Source organism: Rhyacophila brunnea, unplaced genomic scaffold (assembly GCF_057557595.1).
Source record: "Rhyacophila brunnea isolate RB1 unplaced genomic scaffold, BYU_Rbru_1.0 scaffold_18, whole genome shotgun sequence".
Taxonomy (NCBI): Eukaryota; Metazoa; Arthropoda; class Insecta; order Trichoptera; family Rhyacophilidae; genus Rhyacophila; species Rhyacophila brunnea.
In genome coordinates, this window is record NW_028232837.1 from 1,708,989 (window position 1) to 1,729,702 (window position 20,714).

At 30.8% G+C, this 20,714-nt stretch overlaps 1 protein-coding gene across 1 annotated transcript; it reads left to right on the forward strand.

The window, feature by feature from the left end:
* The first annotated feature begins 558 nt into the window (after positions 1-558).
* On the forward strand, positions 559-18,581 carry LOC147073097 (trypsin-7-like). Its single transcript, XM_085945599.1, has 7 exons — positions 559-832; positions 11,328-11,517; positions 12,753-12,958; positions 14,849-14,937; positions 15,413-15,529; positions 16,408-16,465; positions 18,469-18,581. Exons 1-7 carry the CDS (start codon positions 559-561, stop codon positions 18,579-18,581), a joined length of 1,047 nt encoding a protein of 348 aa, XP_085801725.1.
* The last annotated feature ends 2,133 nt before the right edge of the window (positions 18,582-20,714 follow it).

A 20,714-nucleotide genomic window follows, 5' to 3' on the forward strand; every position in this document is an offset into this window, starting at 1 on the left:
CCGTGTTGCTTCGGGTTTGGATGCCAACTGTGGTACCGAAACAACTCAAAGTGCCCTAAAAATATATTAAAATCATTTAAAAATAATCTAAAATTACAATAATAATAAATAAACAAAAATCAGTGATAAATTTTATAAAAAATAATTATTTATTAAGTAATAAAAGTAGTTGAAAAATATTTAAAACTTTGTGAATAGTGCGCGATAATTGAAATGGGTGTCAGAAGCTTTGAAAGAATTCAAGAAAATAACGTTATATTTTCGTATGAAAATATTTGGAGTTTTAAAAGAAAAAATGAATTATATGAAGATAGTGAAGAAATTTGTGAAGAGGAAAGAGTTGAAAAGTTCAAAGAAGTTGAATATGGAGCAGATTTTGAAAAGGGTGATTGTTTTTATTCAGAAGATGATTTTGAAAATATTCGGGAATTTAGTGTGAAAAGTGAAGATTTTTTGAAGAATATAAAAGAAAGTGACAAATTTAGTGTTGATGAAATAATAAAGTCTGTTAAAAATGATGAAGGAGAGACAAGAATTTTAAAAGAAGATACTTCAAGAATGAACAACACTTCTAAGAAATGTATTGTTGAAGAAGAAGATCACAATGAAATAAGTGAAAAAGCTGCACTTGTAAAAGATGAATATAATCAAAATAGTGACGAACTGAAAAGATCTGAATATCGTGGTGGTTTAGATAGGTTGTACAGTTCGTTTAAAGGGAAAATCAGATTTTTGCTGTACGTTTGGTTGGCTTCTAGTTTAAGTGTTGCCGCTGGATTTCCTTTCATGAACATCACTTCACCCCAGCAGTATTTTGATCCATACAAATGCGGTAAGTGGTTATATTATATTGATGGTTTTATTTATATTTCAAGCAACGGGAAGAGAATTTATGGATTCATCACCCATTTTTAGATTGCTTTAGATATACCTAAGTTTGTTTTTTTGAAAGAAAAAACACTGTGAATTCCAAGAGTAAAATATCAATTAGATTTAAGTTATGATTTTAGATCTTGTGGGAATCTTTATGTGATTTGGAAATTATACGTTAAAATAGCTGTCAACACACTACTTCAATTGTAGAAATAACAAAAAACTATTTTATCATTACCGTATTATTCAATACAATAACTTATTTTATATTATTTTTAACTACGTCATAAAAATATTACACCATTTAGTTTCTTCGTGTTTTCATGTGAATAAGATATGAAAGTCATAGGGAAGGAAAATTTTTACTTTTAATAATTTATAAATATTGTGACAAGTAAAAGAGCTGCGGATTCAACAAATATATTGTGGTAATAAATATATAAACAATCCTTTAACAAACTGTTATATAATAGTTATTTACCAACTAAATGTTATCACCTACCTATTATTTTTGTGAATTAGCTTTTAAATTCATATACCTAGCATAACGAATGAGGGTACTAGTTGCGAAGTTAGTTATCTTCATAAACATTTATTTCGAAACCTTAAGGGCACACATGCCCAACGTAGGTCAAAATGGAGTTTTATGGTATTTTCAGAGAATAACCCTGGACATTCCTTACACGTTGTAGATAATCTATTTATATAATTTTGAACCCTTATTATCCTTTATATTTATTTTGAACAGTTGATGACTCCATAAAGTATTTTTATTACATAAAATAGTATTCGTTTAAACCTCTCCATCTAATGTTTTAGAATATAGTCATATTTCAGTATAGTATATGCAGTGGTGTTAAGATTTATTAATTTTTAAACGCATTTATAAAACCATTAGTAAAATTTATGTTGACAATATTATAGTGAAATATTTACGATAACATATATATATTGATAATCTCTGTGATCCCCAAATTTGAGAAGAATTAGGCATTTTATTATTCAACAAAATAGGCACAATTAACACATTTGAAGATAATTCTAAAGACATTGATCTATAACCTATGTCTTCTAAAATCTGATAAACATCGTACGAATAATGATTGTCTTATAATAATTATTATCCTAAAAATAAGGTAGTATATTTTTGAAATACGCCATTTCTATTGGCATTTCTCAGTGGTTAAGCTACAACATACGGCCGTAACCATAAATTAACGATAAATGAAGTAGGGAGTAAGATCATGTTAATGCGCGTGTTTGAACATGTACCTAACCGAAAAAAACGTGTTTTTTTAAACGAGGTTTAAAAGAATACTATTTTATGTAATAAAAATACTTTATGTAGTTACGAGTATCAAATGTTTAAAATAAATATAAAGGATAATAAGGCTTCAAAATTATATACATAGATTATCTACAACGTTTTAGGAATGTCCAGGAATATGCTCTGAGAATACCATAAAATCTCCATTTTGACCTACGTTGCGCACGTGGGCCGTTAATGTAATAGTGGACAAAATCTTTATTTTTGATACGTGCATGGTGAAACAGATAATATAATGTAAATGAAAGTACTCTTCGAAGAGAATATAAATAATAATATTATATTAGTTGCCTTTTTACTTCAATGCAAAAGCATGGCATTTGTTTTAAAAATAATGCAATACACATACTTGTCACTAAAGTCAATGAGCCACCTTAATGCATATTTTGCCTGATTACGTGTAAATTGTACGTATTACATTTCACCGTAGCACAGTTCGCCGTGAGCTTTCTTATCGGAAAGAGTTGACCGTATACTATACGGTATATAATTCAATATATCGGCTATTTTCAAATTTTTTTTGCCGCTGGTTTCTTGTAAACCGAGAAGAAGACGACACGATTCTGCTTAGGATTGTTAACAACACTGCCATAAAAATGTGTATCTTAGAACATTTTTTGTTTGAAAATTGCATGACCAGTAATTATGCTAATAGTTAATCGTGTTTAATTTTCATAACTTTTTTAAGGGGGTACATGCTCGTCGTAGGTCAAAATTGAGTTTTTATTGTATTTTCAAACCATGATCCTGGACACTCCTTAAACGTTGTTGATAATCTATTTATATAATTTTGAAGCCTTATTATCCCTCATATTTATTTTAAACATTTTATGACTGCATAAAGTATTTTTGTTACATAAAATAGTATTCTTTTAAACCTCTGCTCTAATGTTTTAGAATATAATCATATTTCCGTACATAACTGTGCAGTGGTGTTAAGATTTTTTACATTTATTAATTTTGAAACGCATTTATAAAACCATTAGTATAATTTATGACGAGATAATTTTTGTAAAATATTCACGATAAAAAATTATATTGATAATCTCTGTGATCCCAAATTTGACAAGAATTAGGCATTTTATTATTCAAAAATCGGCAAGATTAACACATTTGAAGATAATTCTAAAGATACTCATTATAAGCTATGTCTTTGAACATTCAAGTATGATAAACATCCTACGAATAATGATTGCTGTATAATAATTATTGACCTAAGAATAAGGTAGTGTTTTTTTGAAATACGCCATTTCTTTTGGCATTCCCCAGTGGATAAGCTACAACATACGGCCGTAGCCATAAATTGACAAACTATAATTAAAGTAGGGAGTAAAATTATGTTAACGCGCGTGTTTGAGCGAGAGGTTTAAAAGAATACTATTTTATGTAACAAAAATACTTTATGCAGTCATCAAATGTTTAAAATAACTATAAAAGATAATAAGGCTTCAAAATTATATATATAGATTATCTACAACGTTTAAGGAGTGTCCAGGATCATGGTTTGAAAATACTATAAAAACTCAATTTTGACCTACGACGAGCATGTGGGCCGTTAACAAGCCCAAATTCTTAAATTTTAATGGATGGTGTTTACACCCACGGCGGCCGCGCGGCTTAAGCGTTGGACTATAACGCCGTGAGTCCCAGGTTCGAATCCTGGGTCTGGCAAGTACACAAATTGTTTTTCAATTGTGCGTGAGTCAGGGTATGGACCTAATAGGTTGAGCAAGTGGCTGACATCCATTTCTCGTAAAAAACCAAATTTCTTAATACAAACCTCTACTCTGTGGAGGCCCATATGATCCTATTAGGATCGGAAATGGTCGAAAAAAAAAATTGTAAAAAACAATCTACTCAAATGAAAAAAAATATAGGAATTTGTTAAAGTTAATGGTTGAAAAGTACACAAAGAACAAAACTCAAATTTCAAAAAAGGTGGACATTAATGATTTTGTAACTAATTCCCTTGTATATTTTTGGATGCTTAATTCTGTTTTTGTATATGTACTTAATTTAAATGTTTTAATAGCGATTGTCACTGATTAGGGACACTTTTCACACGATCTATAATATTAATATAATACATTATGTATGTGTGTAGAGGTGAGCTATTTTAAAATAATAATATTATGTAAAATAGCATAGGTACTAGTTATTAGTCAGCAAAAGTGCATCTATATGACTGGAAGATATATTTTATCTTTCCGATAATAAAAAAACAATATAATGTCTCGAGTAAAGCCTCGCTCTCACCTTGTACCAGATTCGGCTTAATGTTTAAATGTTTCGCTACAGTCAACAAAGGCGTAACCCATTTATCATTGTTCTCGATGCTTTCTTGGTCGAGTCCTTCTAGCCGTGTGCGATAATATGCGGGTTACAACTCTTTTGCGCCAGGCAGGGTGCTATTGTGACCCCGCCTTCACTATTTACAATCACAATGGTGTCCAATGATTAATCCATCGTACACAGTTTCAGATTTATGAATGTGAATACCCACATCAAAAAAAGTATATATCAAAATCCCAACATTCTTCTTCTTTCTTTTGATCATGTCCGATCCTAATAGGATCATATGGGTCTCCACGAGTGGAGGTTTGTATTAACAGATTTTATTTTTACGAGAAATGGATGTCAGCCACTTGCTCAATCTATTAGGTCGATACTCCGTCTCATACACAAATTGAAAAACAATATGTGTACTTGCCAGACCCAGGATTCGAACCTGGGACCCTCGACACTATAGACCGGCGCTTAAGCCACGCGGCCATCGTGGGTGTATATTCCAACATACCTACTAAAATACCTATGCATCTCTTTCCTAAAATCACATGCCATAATTAAAAATAATTATTATTTAATGAGTGACAGCAATGATACATAATAATAGAAATTTCTGAAAAATGTGTACCCTTGTTTTCAAAAGATGGTATAATTTAATAATTATATGACTGGTTTGAACTGTTTCAAGGCCTCCTTTTAAATATTTTGACGAACCGAATGCGTCATCTGAGTCAAAACAAATCACCGCTGAATCTACATATAAATGAGGGTTTATTTTCAAGTGTCGAACAAATCTGAAAATGAAAATAATTAAGTCAAAAAGTGAGCATCGATTTTATTTGACGCAGATGACGCAATTGATTCGTCAAAAGATTTAAAAGAAGTCTCTAAACAGTTCAAACCAGTCATGCGATTATTAAATTATACCAAAATTTAAAAAATACGCGTATTTCTCACAAATTGAGTATAAAATATTATCCAACGCACTACGAAATCCCTACAATATAAAGGGACCCATAACATAACCAAAAAAATAGATGTCATGATTGTTATCTCCAATAATAATTATTACTTTTAGTTATATGATGTGATTGTTAGTTGAAATTTACAGTTTTTTTTTTTAATTTTTGATCGGGCCTCGAAGTCCCAAATTCCACCATTGTGTAAATTTGTTCTTTTATATTTTCACATGTTCACATACACAATAATAATTAAATATTGTTTTGGTCATTTTAGGGTTAGGCGAATTAATTTGCGATGCAATCCACGCGCATGTCGTAACTGCTGGATAAAGTATTAGACATCTTCACGCGTTTTCACCATATTATACTGATTATCATACACACCTTTGAACTTTTCTTTGACTCTTGACAAGTCTTGGACTCCACTACACCTATCATCCCGTCGTTTGCGCCCTTTTGATATCGAACAAAAACAAAGCCGTAACTTCTTCCTTGATACTGTTGGTTAAAATTGGTTTGCGCTTAAAATATATGTAGATAGAATGTATCATGGATTTTTGGCCATTTCTCGATGTATGTATGGATAATTTACAACTTTTATCTTAGCTAACTATCGATTCAATACGTAAGGAATAATTGCTTTCCTGCCTATGGGTTGAAATTAAATAATTACGTCGATACATTTGAAGGTTAGGTTAACATTGTACGAAATATATTTTGTATCATTATTATGCCTTATCTTTTCATATTGTGTAATAATAAACAATATAATATATACGCCATGATCACGTAAAATAATTTTATGCTATAAAACCGTTCAAATATTTCATTTCTGAAAATAGTACCTACACCCGTTATTTTTGTACATTTTCGAATAAAAAAAATGTGAGAACATTATAACGTAGGTATTTAATTTAATTTATACTGTTGTTAGATATATATATTCTATTAATATTTTTATTGGGGTTCTAAATTACCTACTCTAAATATGAAAGAAATAACAACAACGATAAACACGTACCTACTTATATACTGTCTCAATGTATATAATATGTACCATACAAGCTAAAAAGAGTAATTATTAGAGAAATTTATATTTTATACATGAGATTATATTTCTGTCTTGAAATTAGTGTTTTAAATCGCCGATGGAGCACTATATAAGCACTATCCTTCCACCAATTTGTATGTACTGTAACCCCTAATAAGACATTATGTTACCTTCCAATGTAAGACAGGATCAAACGTGACCCCTTGTCGTGAGATAAGTGTATTTAAAAATGGAGTTTACCACGTGGTCACAGTGATTCTATTTATACAAGAATTGTACAGTAATGTTATATAAGTTGGAGAAAAATTGTATTAGTTTTTTTATAGCATCGAAGTATTTCAGAGCGAGGAGAACCTTGACTCAAAGGAGTGCTGAAGTATCTTAATATGCTAGCCTTAGCCCCTACAACGGGAGGCTGTTAGGGCTCAGGAGGGGCCCGGCGTGGCGAGCCGACCAGATAAGTGAGATAAACAAAATTCTCTCGAACAGTAAAAAAAAGTCCTTCAATAATGTTATTTAAAATTATGTGGTTGTGGGATACAATATTTAATTCAAATGGATGTATTAAAATATACATAAAAACACTAAATATACATATTAATTTTACCGCGTACACCATTTGGAAAACGCTACTGTAGAGCGTCACACTGCCTTTATCCTTAGCGATAGGTAGGGGGGGAGGCGCCAAATATCCTAACCTGTGGGCCCGCTTCAGGGTGTGGGGGCCATGATGCTAGCCGTAAGCTTAGTCAGACGCCTCTCATTGCATTTTTGGCTACCATCTACAATCGGCGGGATATTTAAATTGTATAAAATTGAACCCGGCATGTTTACAAGTTATGGTGGTGACCGTAGATACAGACTGTTAATGATATATACAATATTATTACTGTGTAGATTGAATACAAATCAATTAACACGTGTTACGATTATCCATTTGTATCAGACTTGGTAAGGACCTTCGGCTATTAGAGCATTTTTGAGATGGTGGCAATTAGTGTAGTCATTATCTACACACAATAAATACTAGCTGCAAAGTAAATAGGGGCAAATGCAAGGATAACGACGGTTTCATGACCAAACGCAATCAATTATCGACAGATAACGCGAATTTAGTGCAATATTTGGATGACAATGTATGGAGGCGCGATCGTTTAATTGGTGTTTTGATATTCCGAATTATGTATTGTTTTGTGAATACTAATTTTTGAAACTTTACTGGTAGTGTTGCCATGCCTACCGAAATTTATGAAACATTATTACCTATATCGTCACCTCAATACTACAACTAGATAACTTGATTTTCACTGTTTTTGAGATAACTATTAAATATAATTATTCTACATTTCCTTCTCTACAAAATGATAAAAATATGTAAGTCAGAAGTTAATGGGAACTGTATTAATTATGTGTTTGAAAATATAAGATACTTTAAAACCATAAATGCATTAAATAAATAAAATATTAAATATCTATAATATTCTTTCATACAATTATTGAACATTATTTAATTGCTACCAATTAGGCAAGCACAATTTTCCATTTTTATTTTAAATAATAATTTTAGCCTAGATTTATGTTCATCAAGTAAAGTTTAAATTTTAGTTTTCTCAACAATGACCATATCAGAGTTATCTTGTTGTAGTATTGAGGAGACGATATAAGAAATCTGCTCGAAAGCTAAGATAAAATTTGCAAAGTTTTTTCGTTCAATTTCACTGTCACGTTCAATTTTGGCATGTTTTCCGTATATTCAGAGAAAAATTTGGCACACATAACATGCTAATACACTGAAAATACATTCTGTTAAACTTTGGGGGCGGTCCGGTCCTTCTAACAACCTTAACTAATAGATTCTTAATGGATAGTTTCCGGATAGAAATGTGAAAAACACGGGTGTTGTCGATTTACTTTTCGAAATAATGAAATTTAAATATTGCATTAGTACGCATCGTCATTTTTTGCGTATACTGAAAGGAGAGAAGTGAGTCTGGAGAAGAGATATACTAATATTTTATATTATGGTATCACAAATAATTTCATGTAAAGTGAAAAACGCAAAATATGTTAATTTAAAATAAGATTGTAAAGTAATATTCGGTGTGCACGACAATTTAATTTAATTGTAATAGTGTGCTGTGAAGTGAAAAAGGTTGAGAAACACTGAGTTGGACTATTGATAACGATAATACGGAAGGTTAAAATAATACCTCGTGCATAATAGGTTCAAGATCGTCGTTAAATAATTATTTAAAATGACAAATAATAAATACACAAGGCAGTTTTGACAGTAGTTCATGGCTGTTCGCACCATAATAGGTATAGAATTGATATTGACATTGTTAATTGTTAACGTCACCTGCATATAGGTAAGTAATATATTAGTCCAGTGTTTCTCAAAGTTACGTTGTGCTAGTACCCCTTTAGATACAAAGATTTAACTGGCGTACCAAAAAATGTCAAAGAAAATCTTCTTCCAAGTCTATGATGACGGACCTATGATGAGCTTATCGCTAATTGACACGTGGATCAATGTTTTAATTTATCCAATTTTTTAAAAAAAATCACTTCAACTGGCAACACTAGCTTATTCTATCGGCGTTCGAACAGACTATGCGACAATTTGAATAATATTTTTTATTGGTATACCCATATCAATATATTTGTGAACAAAAAATAGTAATATTGTGGAATGTAAATGTACCTACTCATTACTTTATTACATTCAATTCAATGAAAACTTTTTGATCAATTTTGGGTATAATGTATAGGGTAATATATTATTATGATTGCAAAGGACTATTTTCATCGATGAATTATTTCAAATCAAAAGTAAACAATATCGCCTTGGTAAAGGACCGAACCATGTTTTAGTTTCTCTTATACTTCGCGTCTTTAATTTATTATCTAAAATCTTCAATTATTATATACATACATACCGCAAATAAAAATAAATTGATACAACAAGCATAATATTATTTGGTAATTATTATGTATTAACTGTGTAAATTTAGAAAATATACGGTCGGTACTTTACAATGAAACCATTATGTAAACACATAGGTAGTAAGTTATTGTCGTTTTTTTTCTTTTTATTTATATGACACGTGACTATTTTTTACAAGACTTTTACATAAAATTGTGACAGAAAATGGTTCGTTCAAATTGTTTACAAAGTTTACATAGTGCCAAAGGTACCACAGTTTGGAAAACACTATGTTAGTGAATCGAAAATTAACCTTCCGAGGTTTTCTGAACCTTGTGGACAGTGCGTCTAAACTCTAAAGAATCGCATGATATGACATCACATTGATGCTCAATTCCTGCAACATGGTGTTGTATGAGTTAATGTCACTATTTACTTTTCGTAAAACCTCCGTATTGATGATACTAAGACTTTTCCCGATCCGATAAGGGCCGTTTCAGACAGGACACCGGTGTCGCGCCCGTATATAATAAGGAGGCCTTTGTATTCGAATAAAGGAGCCTTTGTATTATGTTTATGAATGCCCCTGAGCTAATGAGTAAACGCGTGTCCGGTACACTTTTCCGTTGGCCGCTACATTTTCAAGCCGCCGATACACTTGTTTTTATTACCGCAGCCAGTTTTATGTTGTAATTTATAACGCGAAATTATGCGTTGACTCATTAGATCTGGGGCGTTCATAAACATAATACAAAGGCTCCTTTATTCGAATACAAAGGCCTCCTATATTATATCGAGTACGACACCGGTGTCCCGTCTGAAACGGGACTTAGTGCATGGAAATACTGTGGGATCGATTAAGAATTTGCTGGTAGGTATCTAACTCTTCAGTGAGAATAAACTTATCTGACGATATGATTTTGTGTTTGTGTATGTACCTACTAGTGGCGAAGTGTGACTTTTTGAAAGAGGTAGGCTGTGGGAATAACCATGCTTGTCAGATATATTTGCGGGAAGTAAGAAGATAACCCAATATTACTACTGATGAATAGGTACGCTAAAACGAATAAATTTCAAAAGCTTAATTGGTTTGTTATAATCACTTCATAAAAATAAGCAATTAGTTTGAATTACTTATGTATTTTCCTAAACATTTATAAACGTAACATACGCTCAAAATATATTACCTATCATCTATGAAAATATCCGTTGTTGTATATGTATAATGTTCCATAACAATTTATAATTTAACCCGTAAAACTAGACATTTTAAAATACTTCTACATTTAAAACACAGACTTGGGTAGGTACAATATCAGATATCTAAATTGTCTAATGAGTGAACTAATAAATAAATAAAAATCACGAGATAAATTATTTAATATTTTTAACAACAATCAATACATATTTATGTGATTGAATCCCATATAAATTATTTTTTAAATTATCTTCTAATTAATTATTTGAATAAATGCGCACTCGCGACGGAAGCGCTAACGAAACAGCTTGTACATTTGTATGCGGGACGCCAGACATTTTGAAATAATGAGAAAAAAACTTCATATTGAAAAACCCGTCGATTCACGCGAAAATAATCCTATACAATATGTGAAGCGAAACGCGGTGTGTTCTATTTTTTTTAACTTTCGAGAGATGCCATAGATGGTGGTTATTGAAATATGGGAAAAGATCGTAAAACTATAACAATTATACGATAGATGTCTTTGGGCATATTGAATATATTATTATTTGTGATTATATAAATACGTCAACATGAAAATAAAAATTATTTTTCTAGGTAGGCTTTAAATAATCGCCTAGTATGGAGTCTTCGCCACTGGTACCTACTTATGTTTCTGTGCATATCTATAAGTAATTGATACAATTATCTTACTATTATAGGTTGCAGAGAAAACGCGATCGAGAGCCGAAGCTTTGGCCTGATGAAGAGAGGACGTGTCGTTGGAGGAGACGAGATTCCGCAAGGAACCGCGCCATGGCTTGCCGCACTCACCAAGGATGCTGGTCCTCATTGCGGAGCGACTCTGATATCCAAGAAGCATCTCTTGACAGCCGCACATTGTATTGATGGGTAAGAAATGTAACAGTATCGTTTTATTTAGATAAGATTGTTTTGGATTGGTTGTAAGCCATTTGCCCAACCCATATATTGGGAATGGAAATAGTGGTGAAGAATGGGAGAGAATTTAAACATCCAAGCCCATATCAGATTCAAATTTAAAACATCATCGCAGTTTTATTTTAACCAATTGTATGAATTAATGACAAATAGATGGGACTGTCGAAGGATAATTGTGACCCAAACCAATGTTGTTTACTGCAGAGAGGGCAAAACTACACACATTAATTATTATAAAACGGCCTGAGAGCATGGAAAAGCATGTATTCACAGAAACAATATTAATTAATAACTTGTACGAAAGTAAATTATTAATTATTTAAAATTAATACGGTTTCCAAGTTAATAGTTATTATTCTTGAATAATATGAGATTATCCCGTCTCATTCTGTCAGTTTTATACTTAAGTTTAGACAAGTCATTTATTTTTGTAGTCTTGATAATAGTGTTATCACTGAAATAACTATCAACTAATAAAACAATCTGTAGAATTTAATATAATTTATATTATCATGTTGTAAAAAGAGTCCATTTTCTATCCAAGACAAAAGAAATATTGATTGTAACCAATGAAATTAATTGTAACACCAATATATAAACATCACCTGCTAGAAGATTTCGAACACGAAATCTTACATTGCAAGCAAATCAGTTTCAACATTAAAAATATACAATGATAATTATCAACGAGCTACGAGATTTTACAACGTTTTTCTTAGCTCGTATTCTTATTTGTCCGGTACAAATCTTGCAATCGATTTTTAACTAACTTCCCGATTAGCTAGACATTTGAAACTTTTAGAATATATCAGAACACGACGCCAATGCATTTTTTTAAAATACTTTTAGCCATCTTTAAGTAGAATTGAATTCATATTCAGTTAATTCTGTTTTGTATGAAAAGTTATTTCGAAACCATTATTGGTTGCTAGGGGTCTGGGGTCCTAGCAACTAAATTATTAATATATACGTGCGTTACTATGGAAATCAATATGATATGTCAACATGACATTTCAGTATTATTCCTATCAAGTACAAATTTTTTTGGCCGTTTAAGCTAGTCAAGTCAAGTTTCTATGATTCAACAGAAAATTTAAAAACGTTGTATATAAAAAGTTCTTTTTATATTGTAATTATTTTTTTAGAATCCTTCATAATTTCATTAATAAAACTGTATTTTTTTCTAGAATCGAGTTGTCGGAGCTTGATGCGTGGATCGGTGTGCATTCTCTCTCCCAAGCCGCAGCCGGAGCTGGCGGTGCCAAGATCCTGAGAGCCTGGTCTCATCCGAACTTTGACATCTTCACTTTCACCAACGACATTGCATTACTGGAGCTGGTTGAAGAAGTTACGTTCTCACCGATTCTGCGGCCGATTTGTTTACCGGCACGAGGTGGGATATATTTACTTGGCGTGTCCTAAACCATATCAATGGTCTCCAAAACATTGTAATTTCTCGTAATAAGTTATATTTGATATATTATTATATACCTCGTATCAACAACTCAGACTGTTACTTACTGCAGTTTGTGGATGAGTTTAGTCATCTTAATGGATAATAATCCCCATTAGGGGTTGCAATCCCGTATTCCAGAATTCTGGGATTCTGATAGATTTGTTGGTTCTAAAATCTTGTTATTGAAAATGATCAAACGCTGGGATTTAAGAATTTACTTTTATATGATTTTCATCTGAAATAAATATTTTTTATTGACTAGTTTATCGTTAATTCAATATGGAAATAGTTAATAGACAATACTCACTTTCATTTTCTCGTTATAATAAAGAATACGTTCACTTTTTTACTTACCAGTTAAATACTATATGAATAAAATAATGACGTTGGATTTATATATTTTAACTACTGTAGATATTCTTTATAAATAATATTGTAATAGGGAAGATTTGTTGAGTATTATTTTTAAATAATACTAATTAGTGAGATTTGTCGTGTTAATTTTTTTTTTTAAAACAGTTAATTTTTTTCCTGTTGAATCATAATAAAAATAATTACAAGATAAAAAGAACTTTTTATATACAACGTTTTTAAATTTTCTGTTGAATCATATAAACTTGACTTGACTAGCTTAAACGATCAAAAAAAATTGTATTTGATAGAAATAATACTGAAATGTCATTTTGACAATCATATTGATTTTCATAGTAACGCACATAATATATTAATAATTTCCTAGCAACCAATAATAATGGATTGGATTACGGATTTCTTCCGAAATAACTTTTCATACAAAACAGAATTAACTGAAAATGAATTTAATTCTACTTAAAGATGGCTAAAAGTATTAAAAAAATGCATTGGCATCGTATTCTGATATATTCTAAAAGTTTCAAATGTCTAGCTAGTCGGGAGTTAATTAAAAATCAATTGCAAGATTTGTACCGGACAAACAACCACCTGACAAATAGGAATACGACCTAATAAAAACGTTGTAATAATAAAATTCAATGTGTATTAATATCGCTTTTGATCACTGACATTAAAAGTTTATATCCATAGTGAAATATTAAAAAAAAAAACGTGTTGGGTTGGGATTGGAAATGCATCTGATGCAGTCCCTAGTTAACGTAGTAACCATTTTCAAAATTAAAACAATAATTATTAAATTATAAATTAAATTATAGTTTTGGTCATACTATTTACATTTCCATCTTTTCAATTTTGCAATAAAAACAACAAAGGTCCAAAAATTGTGTAAAAACAGCAAATGTTACACTCATTCTTTTTTAAATATCTATTTAACCGAATTAAATTTAATATATTTTTTACTTCCATATAGTGCATATAATGTTTCTCTATAATTCCTCATTGTCAAATTAATAAAATTCCTTTTGAAAACCAAGATATTATGTGTTGACCCTCTCCTGAAAAAAAAGTGTTTTGTGACATTTTTGCTGTTTTTAGGCCAAGGTCTTCAATTGGGTGGTTCACAAACCAAGTGAACCAAGTCCATTCTGGTTAGTTTTGAGTAAGCTAGGTTCAAACATAAAATTTGAGTATTTTTAATTCTGTAAGAGTATCATTTCTATTCTGAAGTGTTTTGTTGAGTATATAAGTTATTCTGTAAGGGAAATCATACCCTTACGGCATTGGAAATACTCAAATATTATGTTTAAACCTAGATTACTCAAAACTAACCAGAATGGACTTGGTTCACTTGGCTTATGAACCACTCAATTATGAATTCGACACTTGCTTCTGAATTAAATTAAAAATGAAAATAGACAAATACACGAATAATTTCATTTTTTTATCTGATTTTAGACGATGCAGAATATTCCAGAAGAACAGCAGTTGTCGCGGGATGGGGAAGAACATCCGAACAGAAACCACCATCAGATGTTCCCAGACAGGTAAACTATGTCAAAATATTAATTAAACTAACTGGTTTATTTTTTTTTGTTTCATCGCGTAGGGACGCTGAGGAGATTAAGAATATTGTTTTCATGGCGCCCTAAAATATACTAATTTCTGAGTTGAGTGAATCTGCTATTCATTACACAGTTTCTCAAATCTTCAAATCAAACTAAACACAATTTAACAGTTTTTACAACATTATTAGTCACGACTAATTTATGTCATATGATTTAAGAGTGATACAATAATTAGGTTTTATTGATTATTTTCAATCAATATTATGTACATATTGGCAGCTACTTAATAAGACTACATAGTTTTGGCGCCAAAATTTGTTTTCGACTTGTAAACTATTGTTTTGTTTTTTAAGAGAATCCAAACTCATAGACACTTACTAGAAAATATTATGGATAGTTGAAACATTTAAAAAAATTATAATAATAATTGTGATTACATATTTTATGTACACAGGCTCAAGTTCAAATCTGGGGCTCGTCACGCTGCAAGAATTCAGGATATCCCGCAAGGAGAGTTTCGGGTCCTGTTTTATGTGCAGGACTAACTAAAGGAGGCGTAGATGCTTGCCAGGTGAGAATAATTTTATTATATTTTAACAAAGGCGAATCTAGTTATTTTAGCACCCTGACTGAAAAAAATGCGCCCGTTTCGCAATACAAAAGATCTTAAAAAGTAATTGTTTATCAATAATCTGATAATCTTTAACTAAATAACATATTATTTTTTTCCGTCCAAATCCTAATAAAATTATATGGGCCTCCACAGAGTGGAGGTTTGTATTAATAGATTTTGTTTTTACGAGAAATGGATGTCAGCCACTTACTCAATCTCTTTGGTCCATACTCTGACTCATTAAAAAACATTGAAAAACAATATGTGTACTTGCCAGACTCAGGATTCCAACCCGGGAACTAACGACGCTATAGGCCGACGCTTAAGCCACGCGGCCATCGTGGGATACTAATATTAATAATATTATAATACTATTTTTATCTTAAAGTAGCTATGGATAGAATTAAATACGTATTTTTCACAAATTCACTTTGCGAACATTAAAAGCCATACTTATATATTTCAATAATTTAATTACACTCATTTTTAGCGGTTGACTATTGTTTATATATAAATAAACCCATTAAATACTAATGTTTCATACTTAATTGATTTAAAATAGATTGTCATTAATTTTTGATTTACTACAATTCCGATTAGCTGAAGCTACTGAAACTGGAGTTGAAAATATTTTAATCATTGTTTAGATATTTAAAATTTCCTCTATGTCCCTGAAGTTCTGAAATTCTATCCGAGTTGGTACCTGTCTCTATAAAAATACATAATATAATACATACACTTTTCTAAGATACGAAGTTTCCGACTGCACCCAATGCTCACTATGTGTGATGTTTTACTCCTTGATCTATTTAATAAGGATTTGTTTACTCTTGTAGGGTGACAGTGGTGGACCCTTGATCTTACCAGGACCTGAAGGTGTTATCGAAGTCATAGGCAAGTATATATTTATAAATAAGCTACAATCGGTACATGCGCCTACTAGACAAAGCCTTTCGACCGTAAAAAGGAAAAAGGGTTTAACCATCAGTTTTTTTTCAAAATAGGTTATATTATTTAACTTTTTGACTTAATCATAATTTTTATTGGTTTTTCTTTAATTAAAAATAAAACAGCAAATTAATTATCTACTTTATTGTATTGATTTGTTATATAAGTTAAAATGAATAGTGTTCGTTGGCAATGTGTGTTGGCCTTTTGGTGAGTGTACACAATGCCTGAAGATGCCAAAAGGCGAAACCAGGGAATAATACAAAACTTAAATCCATCAGAATTTTAATTAATTATCATCATTTATTTAAGGTTTATGTGTATCGTATAATAATTTAACTTTGACCGAAAACAATAACAAAAACGTTTTTGTGCCTCCTGTAAAATTTGATTTTTGTGGGTTAAGTCCTTTTTACTTTTAACAGCCGATATGACAGATTCTGTCCAGTTGCGAGTCTTGGTTAGGTAGTTTTTGACTGTGGCTTCCCCAGAAATTCTTCAGATAAATTTGTGGCACTGTAAATTTTATTTTGCATTCCGTATTCATTTGGAGCAAACTTCATTATTATAGTAAAAAATTGCAAGCATTTCAACATAATTATTTTAAGTCACTCAAACCGTTAATTCCATAAATGAATATTATTGCTATTATGCCGAAACAGTGTAGTTTTAGCTTTAAATGGCATCACATTATGACGACATGTGGCGACGATTAGTGAAAATGATAAAATACTTGAAATGATTTGCTAAGAAATTAATTGACAAAATGGCCTCTCAATGTGGAATCGCATCGTTATTATTGACAAGTTAGGATTGAAGCAAAACATGTGCAGATCTTGCAAAGATACTTAAATAATGTCAAACACATAAGTATGTCATTCGAATCGAAAATTAAAAACACAGATAACCTTTATAGTCGCCATATTTCAATAATTACTATTTGTCAACATGAAGACATTAATTTTGCTCTTGTTACCAAATACACAATACTTTCATAAGGTTAACCACCGCCATCTTTAGATTAATAAAGCCTGAGCATTACTTTTTGCACAAGCAATGAGTGGTCCACTTTTCAGCTGTCAAAATCAGATACTTATCAGATTGGTTGACATATTAATTCGCCCTTTCTCGTTTCAAATTGAATTATAAAAAATCTCAAATCAAATAGGTATATTAACTATAAGTGTTATTTATAAATAATATATATTCCTGTTATTCATCAGCTGCCAAAGTCAGATTAGTCCTTCACACAAAAACCGGTGGTAGTATCGATTTCTAAAAAATATGTAGCATTCATCTATGCATTAAATTTGTAGAAGGTGTGTTAATATTAGTATATTATTTATCATGTAACTCATCTATCCAAATCAAACCATGACCTGTGTGAACACGACAAACGCATCAGTATGAGCACTTTATAGAATAATTGTAGGCAATGACAGGTCATCCATAGACAACAACGGGAGGGGCGGAAAAAGTAAGACCAGTCATTGTGAATGTATCGGCTTTCTACTTGAGTCGGCAATGGGTTCTCTCATTTTATAGTCAAATTCAGCGTTGGCACTTCTTGCCTGATCTAGCATTTTTTAATATACTCCAAGGTTGCAAAATTTGCATTTGGCATATGGCGTTAAATCTAACGTTTTTTGATACTGACTCATAAAAAAATTAAAATATTACACCATATTTGTTTTAAAATTAACATGCTGGCTTTTGTACTTAAAAGTTTTGTAAAAAATAAAAAATATTTTGATACATAAAAAATGATGAATAAGTTGGTCTTCAATCTATGTTCTTCTAAAAACAGTGCTAATACTTATGGCATATTTTTTTGAAATGCTTTGAAATTGTGCGAAAAAGGCCATCTGGATTATTTTATTACGCTTCTTGGCATATTTTTGTAAATGTGTTATTTGCATATTTTTAAGTGATATATTTTTGTTTAATAGGTGTCGTATCATGGGGACGAGGATGCGCTCGTCCAAATCTTCCAGGAGTCTACACAAGAGTTGCCAGCTTCCTGCCCTTTATTCACCAAATCTTGGATGGAACGTGCTCATAATTTTAAAACAGAATTTTTGCAAAAATATGATTCAAGCAATGACAAATAATGATCGTCCTATTAAAAATGGTCAATCAATGCAAATTTATAATAGATTTTCATCAATTTTTCTCAAATGGTTGTATAATTATTAATTAATCATACCCAGTCTAAAATTCTATATAATATTACCATTAGCTTTACGCTTCAGTGCCTTGGCTAATCCCCATGAGGTTCCTTATGCCTAGTTCAAACCAAGGTAATATATCGGTTAAGTGTTCAACATTATATACAAACTGTTTACAAATTTGTATCAAAATTGTTTCCGACAATTAACGTACATTACCGAATGTTTATGCCAACAATAAACCTTGAATTTTCGTTTTCACGAGAATGCTTCGTGGACGGGAAACATTATTTATTTACACAATATGTGCTTGGTCTGAGATAGGGTTTAAATAAAAAATAAATTAATAGTTTTACGGCATTTGCTCAACTTATTAGGCACATTAATTAAAAATTAATAAATCATGTCATTTTTTTAAATATTGAAATATATCACAGCTGCCTGAAAGAAGCTTCCGAGCAATGTATCCAAGTTTGAGAATCACTTGACTATATAAAGAAAGCTGTGAACGTTTCTTAGACCTTTCAGTGCCATGTATCGTTGATCAATGTCTATTCCTATTTGCTCGGTCCTATGATTGTTAGTTCTTACCTAACATCGAATGTGAATTTAAACATTAGTTATAAATATAATATAATACTATAATAGCCAAAATACTGTATTTATTAATTAGATCCAAGTCAAAATTGTAAAGCTTTATATAGGTATTGTTAATTAACTCCTAATTTAAAGAAGTGTGAAATCTAGTCAAACGTAGATACGTGTAATTTTAGTAATTTATTTATTTATGAATATTCCAAACCATTAATATTAAAAAAATAGATTAGTCCTTACCTATTTAATGTATTAATTATTATCATAAATATAAACTATTTATAATATATATATATATAAATATTTAAGTAAATTATTTAGATTATATAAGTATAATATTGTATTCTATAATTAATTATAAACACTTAGTAAATACAATAATTTATTGAAATTATTACACTTGTAAAAAATATATAATAATGTTAAGAAATGATGTTTGACTTTTTCATTTTGATTCATGGAAGAAAATGTTGTTTTCCCGATTATTCTTTCAGTCACCTTTCGCCGCTTTTCCATGACCCGGACAGAAATCGGATGTCAGACATTTTAAAAAGATACAAAAATGACCGTTATCCGATCTCGGACTGGGCTGTGTAACTTCACGGTGCTAAGTGCTCCCGATTTTAATTGATAAAAATAATATGCCAGTAAATAAGCTAGTTGGCAGGAAAAATTGGTAGATTTTCTCAAAATGAAAGAAAAATGTCTAGAAGTTGCGTCATAATACCCATAATTCTCATAGCCATTAATTTCACGAGAGCATAGATTGAAATAATTACAAGATAAAAAAACTTTTGGTACAGTTCGGTTATGAGGAATACAGCGGCAAACACATTTTGAAAATAGCCGATATACTGGATTATTTATTAGATTAACCTAACCAAATCTTACCTAACCTAACCTAACCCAACCTAAACTAACCCAAAATAACAAATAATCCAGTATATCGGGTATTTTTAAATAATTATTAAAAATATAATAATTTCCGCTGTATTCCTCATAACCGAACTGTACCGAACTGTACCGAACTTTTTATATACCACGTTTTCAAATTTTCTGTTGAATCATATAAACTTGACAATCCTATGTATTAATAAATACTTTTTTTTTGTACTTGATAGAGATACTGAATAAATATAAAATACTGAAATGTCATTTTGACATTTATTATTGATTTCCATAGTAACGCACGTTTATATTAATAATTTAATTGCTAGGACTGGATACACAAGAAATAATGTGTACTGGACAAACAAGAATACGAGCTAACAAAAACGTGGTAAAATAGAAAAGAGACATTATTTAAAAAATATTCTCTGCTCAATAATGATTTAATTAAATTTACCTTTATTTGTAATACAATAAGGTACAAAAGGTGAAAAAAATGCTGATTTTCAAGCAAATTAAGTGTCTATCTAGTTTTTTATGAGATT

Coding starts and splice junctions, on each gene's coding strand:
- LOC147073097 (XM_085945599.1), top strand. CDS start 559: ATGAACAACACTTCTAAGAAATGTATTGTTGAAGAAGAAGATCACAAT. Junction 14,938..15,412: donor CATCAGATGTTCCCAGACAG/GTAAACTATGTC, acceptor TTATGTACACAG/GCTCAAGTTCAAATCTGGGG. Junction 15,530..16,407: donor GAGGCGTAGATGCTTGCCAG/GTGAGAATAATT, acceptor TTACTCTTGTAG/GGTGACAGTGGTGGACCCTT.